We start from the raw sequence: 13,777 nt of genomic DNA, 5'->3' as shown, positions 1-13,777 counted from the left end.
TGCTGCAAATCCAATGCCTTCTCTGGCCTCTAATAGAACCATTTATATTTATATAACTATAAATTCTTTATTTTTTAAAATAATTTTGATAGGCTGGGTATACAGCTTTGTAGTAGAACCCTTACCTAGTACATATTAGGGCTCATCCTCAGCATACCCTCCTCCAAAAACCAAACAGAGGTATGTCTATGTCAGTTTAGATTTCTTTTTCCTCCTTCTTTATGCAAACAATTTGACTAAAAGGAGTTTAAGTGAAACAGGGCCTTGCCTATCTTCCCCACTTTTCTTAAAAATAAAAGACTACACACATATCAGTAGCTTGGAGATGCCAAAGCCAAAGATCTGCGTGGTTCCTTCCCCTTCCCTTGTCTCTGGGTGGGATGCCAAGCCTATGTCCACATTTTCACACAGCTTAGCTCCTGCTGGATCTGCCCTTTTCATTAAGAAAAGCCACTGCATACTCTGTTTGGTAGACTTGTGTCCTACCCAGGCTTCCATAGCGGAGTCAGGCAAATTGGTAGGGGAACGTGGTGACTGTGAGGCAGGCCACCAAACAACTGCTACCACAATAAAGAGCCACCAGGCATCCCTATCTGACACTTGGTATGAGCTTAATAATCTTTAATGATAATTTTTCTCTCTTTAGGGTAGATTGTTCAGGGTCTTAATCGGAGACAGTAGTGAAAAGGTGGGTTCCATGAGCCCGTTCTCTAAACTGTGGTTCATCCACAGAAACAACATCTTGTCAAGAGAGCAAAAAATGTGCCTCTGGGCAAGATAAGGTGGAAAGGACACAACTGTGCTCTGTAGGTAATGAGAGCAGTCAGGAGAAGTGTTTAGTCATGGGGTTAGGAAGCTTATTGCTTTGGTCTCCTAAGGCTAAACCAGAATGGCCCTGACTGTGGTCTCTCCTTGGATGACCCTGACCGTGGTCTGTCCTCAATACTATCCAGGCTCATCAACACTCATCATTAAGATCAAGAAAACAGAGCTAAATTTGTAGAGGAAGAATCTGGACTAACTCCAAAGCAAATTAGTTCTAATGAATGGATGAGTACTAGTGTACACTCCTGAGGAAGTCAAGGCTTTGCAGGAACTTGGGGACACCTGCGCTTTAGGCATCATGTAGCCCCACCCCATCCAGCATGGGTGTCTCTTTGCAGAACCTAACCCAGTCCATGCATGCTTCCCTCTGGGGAAAGGGCAGCATTTTCGATGTCTCCATTAGATTTGTCCCAGGCAATAGGACAGCTCAACAGACAGAGGTCTCCCCAGCTAGTTAGGATGTATATGTGAGTCACCCCCTGCCCCCAGCTAACCCATCTACTGCCAGAGCTACCATGACAGTGTTGCCTATCCCATGACCTATCCCATGACTCTCTTCCCCAAGGCCAGTCCAGAATATGAAGGGTCTGAGGAGAGCATCAATTCTTCCTCTTCCCAGCATTATGGGCCCCATACTAGGATTTTCTAGTTCCAACATCCTCTACCAGTCCTCAGAGGATGCAGCCCTTGCCAGAACAATTTGCTATACATATTCTATACCTTAAAAGTGGGTGCCTGCTATATCTAATATCCAATCCATAGGCTCTTTTCCTGTCTTGCTGTTACTCCACTGTCTTTAAGCATCTGGTCCTCTTGATCAAAGCCTTCTCAAACTTCATACCATGGCTGTCAATAGTACCCATCCTGTCCCTCCCCCTCCATTATATCTTTTCCTTCTTGGATTCCTGTATTAACCCCTCCCCCTTATGCCATCATCCAAGCCAGGGACTTTAGGATCCCCTGCTAGCTCTTTTCTTGTCTGTGACTTTAAGAGACAGAGTCTATGTCTTAAAGATTAGATAGCAAACCCACTTCTGTTGCTAGATCCTAGATCCGAGACAAGGTCTTCTTGTCTCGGAATAGCATAACAAATAAAATGTAATTCTTTTGGGGCCCGTGGTTCTCTTCCACCTGAATGTTCTTAGCGCAGAGCATCTAACTGTCCAGTTGCTGAGTCAGAAATCTAGAGTTGACTTCTACCATCTTCATCGTGGTCATAAGACCATAGCTTGTCAGTCCTTGCTCATTGGCATCTCCTGGGTGACCCTGGCCATTCTCCTCTGCCGCCTCTCATCCCTCCCTCTCAGTCTGTGTCACACCTCCTGTTTGAAAGTGCATCTCTTATCTTATCTCAGCCCAATCCCATGACCTTAATTTTCAGGACAGCCACACATCTCACTGCTGGGATTCTCTGTTCCTCTCCATGTCCTACCTCCTCTAATCTGGCCTCCATTAAACCAGCAAAAAGATGTTTCTAAACTACACTCTGGTCCTGTTTTCCTACTTAAAATTCTGAAGTGACCCTCCATTGCCCCCAAGCCTAACTAGGGCACCGGGGGCCTGGTTAAAGTGCGATCTTCCAGAGACTTGGGGCTTCAGAGTAGTCTTAGAGTAGTCTGTGCAGCACCCTACCCCCACCACTACCACCCCGAAAGTTATCACACATGGAAGAAGGTGGACCTTGGGAGTTGAACCCAAAGTTTGTAGAAGACTCTAGAAGGCCCATCATGAACTGAGCTCTGTTTAGTTCTCTGGCCTCCCTGTACCTTACTCTCTTCTTGCACCCTAAGCACTGATGGTCAGGAGCCGGTAAGTGTCCCAAAGATGCTTTGAGGTCTGAGAATATCTCAGGGTGTTATGTCTGATGTGTGCTGTTTCCATGTGCCTAACACTGGCCTCTAAGCTCCGTAATGCCAGAACAGTGTCTCACTGCATCGTTATGCTCCTAAGGCCAACCTCGTTGCAAGAATAGCAATCAGTGGTAGTTTAGCCCAGTTGTATGAATGAATAAATGATAATACGCATCAGTGTTCTCTGAAGATGCAGCTTAGACAATACATATTGCCGAAGCCCTTTTATCTTTATCTCCTGAACACATCCTACTAGGGTGACTCTGAGGCCCTTAGCATGAATGTATTCTAAGCATGTTCCTAATGCTTTCCTTCGTTATTTATGCATGTGTCACAGTAGAGCAGGAGCTTGGTACTGAGCACTGCATACAGCATGCCAAAGATGCTCAGTTTTCTGGAGGGACTCATCACTTTGAGGTCTGGTATGCTGACAGTAAGTCCTCTTTGGGCAGCTTGGTGTTGCATAGATTTTTTCCGTCAGCTGAACTGGACCGTTTGCCCAGACTCTGTTTACAAACAGCACAGAACCCTTGAATCTAATCTGTATGAATCAGTAACCAAAGGGAATCTTCCAACTCTGTTCCTCACCTACAGTGTCCAGCTCTCAGGAGAGGACTCTAACTCTGTTAAATCCATCTGATATATTCAACAGTCTGTCAAGATCTTGTTAAATATTTATTCCACCATCTGTCTTATTAGGGGGCCTCCCACTTTAGATATGAGTAGATTAGGAAGCATGCCATTTAGATGTCGTCCAAGTTAATGAACTCAACTGAGACACAGCTGTAGGGCAGAACACCAGAAAGTCCTTCCAAGCTTGTGTCTGATTCTTTAGTGAACTTACATTAAAGCTGTTTGTCCACTTGAGGATTTACATGGAGTGCTGGAGCCATCCCAGAAGGATGGTGTCGATGGGTCCTGGGTGGGCACTGTGGATCCATCCTTTCAACTTTTTTTTCCCGGATGCTGAGGCTGGGCTGGGCTCTTTACAAGGGCACTTTACTGGAGGTGGAGATGTTGAGGGTCAGAAGACATTTCATTCTGAGTTCTGTGGTTTTTTTAATGGCTCTTTGCAGACTGTGTGAAGCATTGCTGTCGTTTCTTGACTTCTCGGATAAGAAGGCCAATACAGCTATCGGACTACTCACAGACTTGGCTCTAGAAGAAAGGTAATTGTTTTGTTTGTATAAACTGACAATTCTTCAACCCGTGTTGAGGGGTGTGGTCTTTGAAAATGGCAGCATCTACAGAGACAAGACTCATCTCCACATGGGTGTTCCAAGATTGGCTGAGTAGAGAGACTGTGGCCATCCACTCTCATTCCAGTCCCTCCAGGTTAAGAGTGACCCAAGCTTTAGTAAGTTTGGAAGCCCTAACACACAGTTACTTCTTGGTTCTATTAACTCTGCATCTGTGAGTTCAATCAACCACCAATCAAGAGTACTTCCAAAACTGCTTCAGTACCAAACATGGACTTTTCCTTATCATTCCCTAAACAATACATGTGGTGGGTGTTTACATAACACTGGCATTGTGTCGGTACCATAACTACAAATGATGAAAGATGGCTCAAAGCTCCCTGGAGGTTGTATATAGATTATATGTAAATACTATGCCATTCTAGGTAAGGAACTTGAACATCTACACAGTTTGGTATTCATAGGCTCCTGGGGCAATCTCGTACAGACACTGGGGAAGATGACTATTGAAAACACTGCTTCTTACAGTAACCATGTCAGCTATGGCTTAGGGAATCTTTCTGCTCCTTGGTCAGTGCCTGGCCTAGTGCATAGTAACTGCTGACAAACCTGTGTTGAATGACTACAGGTGAGTAAGCGGAGAAGGAACCGGAAAATGTCGTCTCCTCTTGGTTTGGCAGTGATATTGAGCAGCTATCTTTTCCTGCCTTGTGTTTTGATTTTAGCTGCTGGGGAGGAGATGGTAAAAATTCTGGATTTTGGAATAGTTACAAATTCTTAAGTTATTTCTTATGAGCATTTAAAATATTCATTGCACACATTAAGAGAGTTACCATGCTCAGGGGTACGCTGAAAGTGTGGGATGCTGTACCTAGTGTGTGGTGCTGTGTACCTGGGCCTTCCCTGAGGCTGTGACAAGTGAACATCCCTAAGGCTTCGATGAGTGAACCCGTGTTCACAGTTTCCCACCTGCACTGGGCACATGGGACACACAAACCCAAAGTGAGGAGGAAGAGATACAGTCAACTCGACAGAAGCCGGAGGATTTCAGCAACTTCTCTGGACAAGAGCTATTGTGGGAGACCTGTTACCTGATATCAAAGATTCTCTAGGCTTAGAAAAATTAAAGTCGTGTGAATGATGCAGTGGCTTTTAACTTTAGGCATACAGAATGAGTTGTGAATGCATACCATAAGTCACGTGGACCCTGTGCATAGCCCTCTGAGGTTATCACCCGAGATGCCAGCCTAATGGCATGTTTTGTTCCAAAATTATGCTGTCTGATGTTCTCTCAACAGATTCCAAGTCTGGTTCCAGGCCAACCTTCCAGATGTCCTCCCTGCCCTCACAGGTGCTCTGGTGAGCAAACCCCCAAGTCTCTCCTCTATGGCAGATACTTCTTTCCAGGACAAGACTGTTGAAACACAATTTACATCCCAGCACCCTTGCTGTCTCTCAGCTTGATTAGTCACTTATTCACAGCTGGATTCATTCACAGTTCCCAGTTATTAAAACAGCTGCAGACAGGGCAAACTAACTTATGGACAGTGCAGGAGAAACAGTGCACGCGGATTGCATCTTACTTGACAGTGGGGAGAGAGTTCTCTCCATCAGAGTCTCCCTAGCACAGCTAGTGTCTTCAGAACAAAGTGTGGCTTTGTCCCATGGGTGGAAATCATGTCCATCAAGGCAAGCGTAGCAGTGTTAGGGACGGAGCAAGGGGTCTCTTCCTGGAGAGCATGCTATGTCTGTTGAGCCATGAAACGTTCATGAGACCCTGGAGGAGAGAATTACCATACCCCATCGTTTTGAAGCTGTTTAGTGGAAAAGCCAAGTGTATGACTCCATCCTATTACCAGGGTGATTTCATTGGTATCACGGTGTGGCATCAAGCTAGCTACCTAGCTCCTAGCCTCTTTGTGAGCAGTGACTATTTCTAGAAAATCCTATGGCATTGTTTATTTGTCTGAGTCATCTCTGAATTCACTTGTAGAAACGAGAACCCAAGTTAACCAGCCCCTCGGCCCTCTGCCAGTGCATTGCTCTGATGGGAAACATCAGCTCTGAGCCTACTGCCAGAAGACACATGATAGCCTATGAAGAATTTGGGAATGCCTGCTTGGACCTCCTGGTATTACAGCCTTTCTATTCAAAGTTGGTCTCCTGTCCTCTTGTGGGGGCACTGACTTCTAACAGTAATTCCGTTTCTAGGGCCCCGTTGGCTTATCCCTACTATAGCCATAGGTTTGGTGGGATGGTGACCTCCAAAGTCTTCTACATCAAGTCTCCCTGACCTAGGGAGATTTGAAGGCTTTTCTGATAGATCTGATCATCCACTTCCACAGCCCAGATTTCAGTGCAAATGCAGGGCCTGCTAAACCAGAATGCCATAGCCAAGGTACCCCAGACCCCTTCTACTGCTCCGAAGTTAATGCCAATTCCTAAAGCTGGTATCTACTTCTGCCACCACCCAAATCCATAATACTGAGTGTGGGCGTCTTGAGACACTCACCTAAGGAAAGAGATGACTGTGAAAAGATGCAAGGCAGCAAGATGATTACCTTGTTTTGTTCCCAGGTCATGTGTGAGGAGGACATGGACCTGTTCAGAGAGATCACCTATACCCTCCTAGGACTCATCATGAACTTGTGTCTTGAGGTCCCCTTCCTCTCTGAGGTAAAATGCTCTTATTACCCTCCCTGGATCCCTGGGATGGACTGCCCATATCAAGTTGCTTGATTTATTCATATATTTGTAAGGTGACCAGAAGCATGTGGCCCTGAGCAATAGCAGCTTGGAGAGATAGAGGGATATACGGTCCCTTTGCTGAGGGCAAGAGTCACTCGTGTTCATTCAGAAGGCTGTCCACATGCACAGCACACACCGAGCCTATCAGAGGCTGCATACAAAGAGTCAGATAAGACGTCCTCTGCTAGTCCAGAACTAGTGGAGGCAGATATGGAAGCAATAGAATAAGCCCTTGTGGATATGGATGTGGGTGTTAGAGTTCCCAGAGAGTGAGTAGCTCAGTGTGATTGCTTGAAAAATACTCAACTGAGGATTCTCACTGTCAGGGCTTTAAAGTTGTTTATCCCCCATTCCCATGTTTGTAGATGTGGGCCTTGAAGATGAGCCGGAAGTGCTTGTCTCTACTGAACAGCCAAGATGGAGGAATCTTAACAGTAAGTTTCTCCAAAAAGTAGACTAACAGTTTCCTGTCCTACTACTATTTCAATAGGTCTTGTCCTACTTGGAGTCACCATCTTTGAAATCTCATCGACTCTGAGGTACAGTGTGGGTGGACTCTTCAAAGTGATGCCCAAAAACACGCACATGCCAGATTTTCCCTTTAATCTGAGAGTATTTGGTGACCCCTAAACACATACCTGTGAGCCTTGTGGAGTCCATGAACCCAAGAATCACTTGACTGTGCAGTCTAGACTTTAATGAGCCAGTGCAATGCAGCCAAGAGATCCTTTGGAGACAGATGCCAGAATGACTTTCTTAATTCTGCTTCTGACACTTGGCTATGAGATTGAAAGTGATCCTATGGTTAGGACAGAGGACATGAAGAAGTCAACACGATTTAGGAGGCCGCTGGCCGTCACTCCAGGATGTTCTCTTTACCTACTTTATCAGTGCAGGACCGAACACCTAGTCAGACAAAATGACATTCAGGACAGATGTCAGAAAATAACTCTTTAAGACCTACAGGAAGGATTGGCTTCAGACTCTCTCATGTTGTCCTCTGACCTGTCATCCACCTGAGCATTGTGGCATACACACACACACACAGATACATACACTCACATATACAGTCTCACACACATACACACATACACTCATACACATACATGCATGCATACTAACAACATACACTCATATACATGCATACTCACACAGAGATACACACACACACATGCACACAAATTTCACACATACTATTACACACAAATACACACATTCTCACATACACACACAGACACATACCAACAATCATAAATAATTATAATTCTAAAAATTTTAAATGAAATGAAAACTGGGAAATGTTTTTTTCCAGAAATGAAATCTCCCAGAAAGTCGAACCAAAAGACAGAGGTATGGAAAGATAAAAATAAATGAAAATTGGAAACTCCATAGGTCAGTTCTGGAAGTGGGAGCATCCTCTAATGAGGACCCTGCTGATGCTGAGGTCTGGGAGGCACCCAGGAAGGACTGACTCTCGGGACTGAGCCCGGTGTAAAGCTAAACTACACTGGGCCTCTGTGTCAGGAGGCACTATTTCCAGCCCTTTGAGCTACCTGCCTGTCAGGTTTATTAAAAAAAGAATGATGTCCGCTATGTGTTCTTTGCCCATTACGTCATTAAAAAACTGAGGAGTAAATTTTGCTTCCAATACTAACGATTGCCTTTGCTTCCAAAACTCCCCCTCATTAACTTTGAAAGGTGCCAGCATTTCTGGATGGAGTGTCTAAGCATCCTCTTTGTGTCCCCTCAGAGAGCGGCAGGTGTTCTGAGCCGAACCCTTTCTTCCTCTCAGACCATTGTGGAAGAGGCCCTGGCAGCAGGTGTGGTCAAGAAAATGATTAAGTTCCTGAAGGTAAAGTAACAGCACAGCTCACAACTTCTTAACTGTCCCAAGATCACCTGTTCAACTCAGAGCGCAGGAAGAAGGTGGGCTGTTTGGTTAGCATGGCAAGATGTCATTTCTGCCCAAATAAAGAGCCAAGTCTTCCATCTGTCCACCTTGATAGTGCCCCAAGCAGTGACAAAGAGCCTTGACTGAAAGCAAATTGTTGTTCAGCTATATTAATAAAAAGGACTTGCCCTTCAAGCCCAGCTAGTAATGTGCAGCCCCTGTCCTTGAACAAGATGCACTGAACAGCTTTCGGCAAGGTCCACTGGGCAATTATTTTGTTCATGGATTTCTGGTGCCTTCTGTCCTTACCTGGAGTGGACCAGTTACAACTCCACTTGTGAGCTTTGGAGGCTCATGTGGCCAGAGTTTGCAGAGATGTCATGGGACCAGAGGGTGTTGGAATTTCCTGCACGAAGTGGGTGCAGTTAATCTGAGCGAGGAACTAGATCCACCGGAAAGGCACAGGCAGTTATTGGGGTGCTGCCTCTATATCCCACTCGTGCACTGCAAGGCCCAACTGCTCATGGTGCTGCTGCAGTGGAACAAATCCTTGGGCTAAGTGGGGCAGGAAGCAAGCTCAAGCTGGGGAAAATGCTGCCAGGCTCAGGCAGATGACACAGGGTCAGGATGAAGGGTCTTAGTTAAGACTGACACTTGGTCAGTGTCTGTCATTAACCCTACAGTTTTGGTACTATGCCAGAGACTGCTAGATGCATCCACACATGGACACATACATCCTAAAGACCCTGATATTATGGGATATGATTGCGTAATTGTTAACTCTCATAATGATCTCAGTTGGTGAGATCTTCTTCACAAAGATTGTCAACCCTTATTCTCCAAAGCCAAAGGATGAAGGGCAGGGACTGGCATTTGCGTCCTTTTGGGAAAACATGAACTACTGAACAGCATCACTGGTGTCTAAGCCAGTCTCTAATAAAGCCTTTCAGTGGTGTCAGGTGTACAGGTGACAGGCCTACATTCCTACCCTGGGCACGGGCTAAGTGGACAGGTGGGCACAGGTGACCCTCCATCCTTGCTCCCCTGTGAAGCACATGCCACGCTTCATCTAATCCTCCTACAGATGCCACAGCAACCACTGGCGATGTAGGGTCATTGAGGTATCTAGGCAAGAATGGTTAGACTCTTGACCTTGCTTTTCTGATTATTTGTTCTGCAACCTAGACGGGAGGCCAGACTGCATCACGTTACGCCATAAAGACACTGGCTGTCTGCACAAACAGCTATCACTCTGCTCGGGAAGAAGTAATGAGACTTGATAAAAGTAAGTAATGGTTTCATTATGGGAGCCCAGGCCTCCAAGGGGGATCTACCCTGGGAACTGGAGAGAGAACGAGAGAACGGAGGTGGCAGGAGGGGGGGTGCAGAAACCTAGGAAGAATCACTCACTCCCTTGTAGTGTTTACACAGCAGGATGTCAGTTCACCTCCCATCACAAAGTGTCTCATTGGCCTTTGGTCCGTGCTTCGGTAAAATGCCAGGCAGCTCAAAGATCACAGGGCAGAAGCCGGACAACTTCCCCTACCCCCAAAGCTAACCTGGAATTGTTTCTATAGTGATGCTGGAACTGGCCCAGCACCGGCTCTCCCCCTCCTTGAATGGAAGGGCAAACAAAGCACCTTCAACCTTAACAGAACAAAGGGAATTTGGGCATTGAGGCCAACTTCATTCATTAAGATTACTTCATAAAGTTATCCTGGGGAGTGTTGGATGTCACCCCATTCACAAGACAGACTTGGAGGCTGCAGAGTTACCATGTGACCAAAGACTGCTCCAATTTTCCCACAACCTAACTTCAATTCGAAATCCCCTGCAGCTACTCATGGGAGGGGGGTCAGAGCAGAGGACGATTCCTCATGTTCTTCACAGCTCTTCTCACACACTGACTGACTGGGTGGGGTCCACAGAGGGTAAGAACCTTCATTCCGAAAAGATACCAAGCCTCTCACTCAGGCTGGCAGGTGATGTAGAGTCGGGGGAGGAGTCTTGAACGCAGACTTTTCTGACACTCAAAACCATTTTAAAGATGAAGTTTCTGTCTTAGGGTTTCATTGCTGTGAAGAGACACCATGACCACAGCAACTCTCATACAGGAAAACATGTAACTGGTTTACAGTTTTCAGAGGGTTAGTCCATTATCATCAAGGCAGGAAACACAGGACAGGGTACAGGCAGACATGATGATGAAGTAGGAGTTGAGATGTATCTCAATCTGCAGGCAACAGAAAGGGACTGTGTACCATACTAGGTGAAACTTGAGCATAAGAGGCCTCAAAACCCACCCCTATAGTGACACATTTCCTCTAACAAGGCCACACCTTCTCCAACAAGGCCACACCTTCTAATAATGCCACCTCCTATGGGCCAAGCATTCACACATACAGGGACCAAACCACCACAGTCTCAGATGTGGCTCTAGTTGGTCTATAAATTGTTATGTAGATCAGACTGGCCTCAAATTCACACAAATCAACCTGCCTGTCTCTGCCTCCTGGATGCTGGGATTAAGCCATCGTGTCTGTTTATGCAAAGCATCTTATACCATGGGTCAGAGCGACAGGGAGAGAACACACGTTTTCCAGAGTCTCTGGAGAACCTTGCCATCCCCGGCCTCTCATGACCTCTTGTCAGCCTCTTCAGCTTGTCCGTTGGAATTGCTCCCTTCGCCCATGTCTCCCTGCAGAGTTCAACGTTTTGATAATGCTGCTTGCCTCAGAGGATGAAGTTCTGGTGGGCAATGCTGCCCTCTGCCTTGGCAACTGCATGGAAGTGCCCAGTGCAGCCTTGTCCTTGCTGAAGACGGACATCGTGAAGGTGCTCCTGAAGCTGGCAGGCAGCGACTCACAGGAGACAGCTGTACAGCTGAATGCAGGCATCGCTCTGGGGAAGCTGTGCACTGCCGAGCCCAGGTCTGTCGTGGTCACCACCGAACCAGGGCACCCAAGTGGTGGTCACCTCTCAGAAAGGCCGGGACAAGGCGAGCACTGTGGGAGGAACCCCGTGGAGGTACCTCTGGCCTTGTGGGCAGGTCTCAGGGTCTCCATGAGCCGTGTCTCCGGAAGAAGGGTCCTGTGGGGGAAGGGACCACAACCTCCAGCCTGAGAAAGGAAACGCCTTTGACAGGGTCTGGCTCCATGCACACGGTCACTGTCTTCTCATCCCACCCCCTTCAACCGGCTGCATTTGACTTTCTCTCACACATCCTATTCCATTTCTTTTTTCTCTTTCTATTATTGAGCTTTCTGTCACTGTGGCAAAAAATGTCCACTTAAGAAAGTGGATGATGGTCTCAGGGGCTTCAGCCTCTGTTTATATGTGTCTTTGGGCCTATGGTGGGCACCTCAATACAGGTGCCTGCCACAAGGGAGCGTCATGGTGACCAAGAAGCCAAGAAAGACACAAGAAGGGACAGATTCCCCAACTCCCTTTGGAGAACACCCTAGTGACCTTTATTCCTCCTGCTAGGCCCAGATTACTAAAGCGTCTGTCAGCTAGACTGGGACCAATGCCTCAGAATATGGACCTTTGAAGGATATTTAATATCCAAGCTGTAACACATCTTGTCTGTGCCTCCCTGTATGTCTCTGCCTGTCTCTTCTTTACCTCTCTCCCTCTCTATCTCTATGTCTCCCCCTACCTCCCTCTCCCATGATCCCTTCCTCCCTCCATTCTTTCTTTTCTTTCTTCACTAGTTGGCCTAGAACTTGCTTTATAGCTCAGGCTGATGGAAATCTCCCTGCCTCTGCCTCATCAAAAATGAGATTATTATATACCACCATGCTTACCTAGCATCTCATCTTTTTCTTTTTGCTGATTGATTGACTTGGCTCTAAGCAAATAGAGGACTGTTTGGTGCTGGTAACAGTCTCCTAGTGGAGAGACGAGACTGCAGAACAGCCTGTCTGAGGCCAGCCAGCAAGCCAGAGCAAGAGACTTGGTCTCGAACTCTGCTCATTGGTTCTTGTTTACCTTTGCTTCCTGTCCTGGACCTGTTATATGCTTAATCGCCCCCATAGTGTATGCTTCAGGGTGTTTTGGTGTAGCTGCCATTTTCCATTTCATGGGAGTAGGGGAGACCTTGAGGATGGAGTTGAACATGGCTCCTGCCTTACAGCTGCACACCTCTGTTTCTTCCCCCTGGAAAGTGGGAAGGCTGGTTCGGATGACACTGAAAACCTTTTCAAGTTCTCTCTGAAGCGATCAAGTGGAAGAAAAAGATAAAGCCTTTCTTCTACAAAAAGGGAAACCCATTTAGCCAGGATGATTTCAAAGTGGTCTCCTGCTGGGGTGGCAGGGAGGGGTTTTCTAAGAGCACAGCTTCATCTGTCCGGCCTGTCACACTTGACACTGGGTAGTCCAGTATTTTCTGGGTTCCCTTTGATCTTTAGGGCCCTCCAGTGCCACAATCACTTCCCCTTTCCCTCGAGTGATCTGGCCCATGTCCATGGCGAGCACCTATCTCCAAACGGTAGCTATAAAATGTGACATATATTAACCTGGATTTTGCATCCTGACTTACCACAGGTTTGCTGCCCAACTGCGAGAACTTCACGGGATACAGATTCTCAACTCCACGGCGAAACACTTGAATGATTCTTGAGAGATACAGTGCCAGCTTAAAGCCTTTGAGCACACACAAGTACGGGTCAGGGGCTCACTGCCCTGCTAATAAATTCTTTTTAAATATCTAGCTCCAAAACTCGGTGTCTGCTGGGTTTTCACTGGGAAGAAGAGAACAGGCGGAACTGCTGTGGCTTGCCCTGGCATCCATCTCTCATGTCTCCAACCTGCTCCTTCCTTTTCCACTGAGGCAGCCAGGCATCCTTGCAGCAACACCACCAGATAAAAACTAGACACTGAGGGAACCATCGGGGTGTTTGGCAGGGGCACCTCCCCATCTGCCCAAAACTCTCGTCCCTTTTAAGAAACTGATGGTAGCACCAGGGTGGCAGCAGCTGTGACATGTGCTTTTGAATCCAGTAGGGTCAGTGGTGATGAGTGACTTCTTTCTAGTCCTGGGTCTGGGGCTCAGCATTACCATCTGGCTGCGTTTTCACGAGTGCCCTGTGTTAGGTGTAAGATGGTTCTGGACTCACAGTGCCAGGACATAGGCTTTTATTTACAGAAACCCAAATCTTGTACATTTACATCCCTAACCCATCCCACACTCCTGCTCAGCCCATTCTTAAAGGCATTGATTCTTTTTCATCACCCAAAGCCAGGATCACCGGAGGTCTCCCAAA

At 46.8% G+C, this 13,777-nt stretch overlaps 1 protein-coding gene across 1 annotated transcript in view; it reads left to right on the top strand.

Annotated features, from left to right (window-relative positions):
- Positions 1–13,134, top strand: part of TTC12 (tetratricopeptide repeat domain 12) — a gene marked incomplete at both ends in the record, with an annotated part of 44,744 nt that extends 31,610 nt beyond the window's left edge. Inside the window, 9 exons of the mRNA XM_080929990.1 lie at positions 3,752–3,844; positions 5,173–5,233; positions 5,868–6,005; positions 6,452–6,550; positions 6,988–7,056; positions 8,373–8,474; positions 9,699–9,798; positions 11,218–11,443; positions 13,059–13,134. Coding sequence (XP_080786116.1) covers positions 3,752–3,844; positions 5,173–5,233; positions 5,868–6,005; positions 6,452–6,550; positions 6,988–7,056; positions 8,373–8,474; positions 9,699–9,798; positions 11,218–11,443; positions 13,059–13,134 — 964 coding nt within the window. The remainder of the gene's footprint in view (positions 1–3,751; positions 3,845–5,172; positions 5,234–5,867; positions 6,006–6,451; positions 6,551–6,987; positions 7,057–8,372; positions 8,475–9,698; positions 9,799–11,217; positions 11,444–13,058) is intronic.
- Between the last annotated feature and the right edge of the window lie 643 nt (positions 13,135–13,777).

This window comes from Micromys minutus, assembly GCF_963924665.1.
Source record: "Micromys minutus genome assembly, chromosome: 16".
In the NCBI taxonomy this organism is placed as follows: Eukaryota; Metazoa; Chordata; class Mammalia; order Rodentia; family Muridae; genus Micromys; species Micromys minutus.
This window is presented reverse-complemented; position numbering and strand designations above follow the sequence as displayed.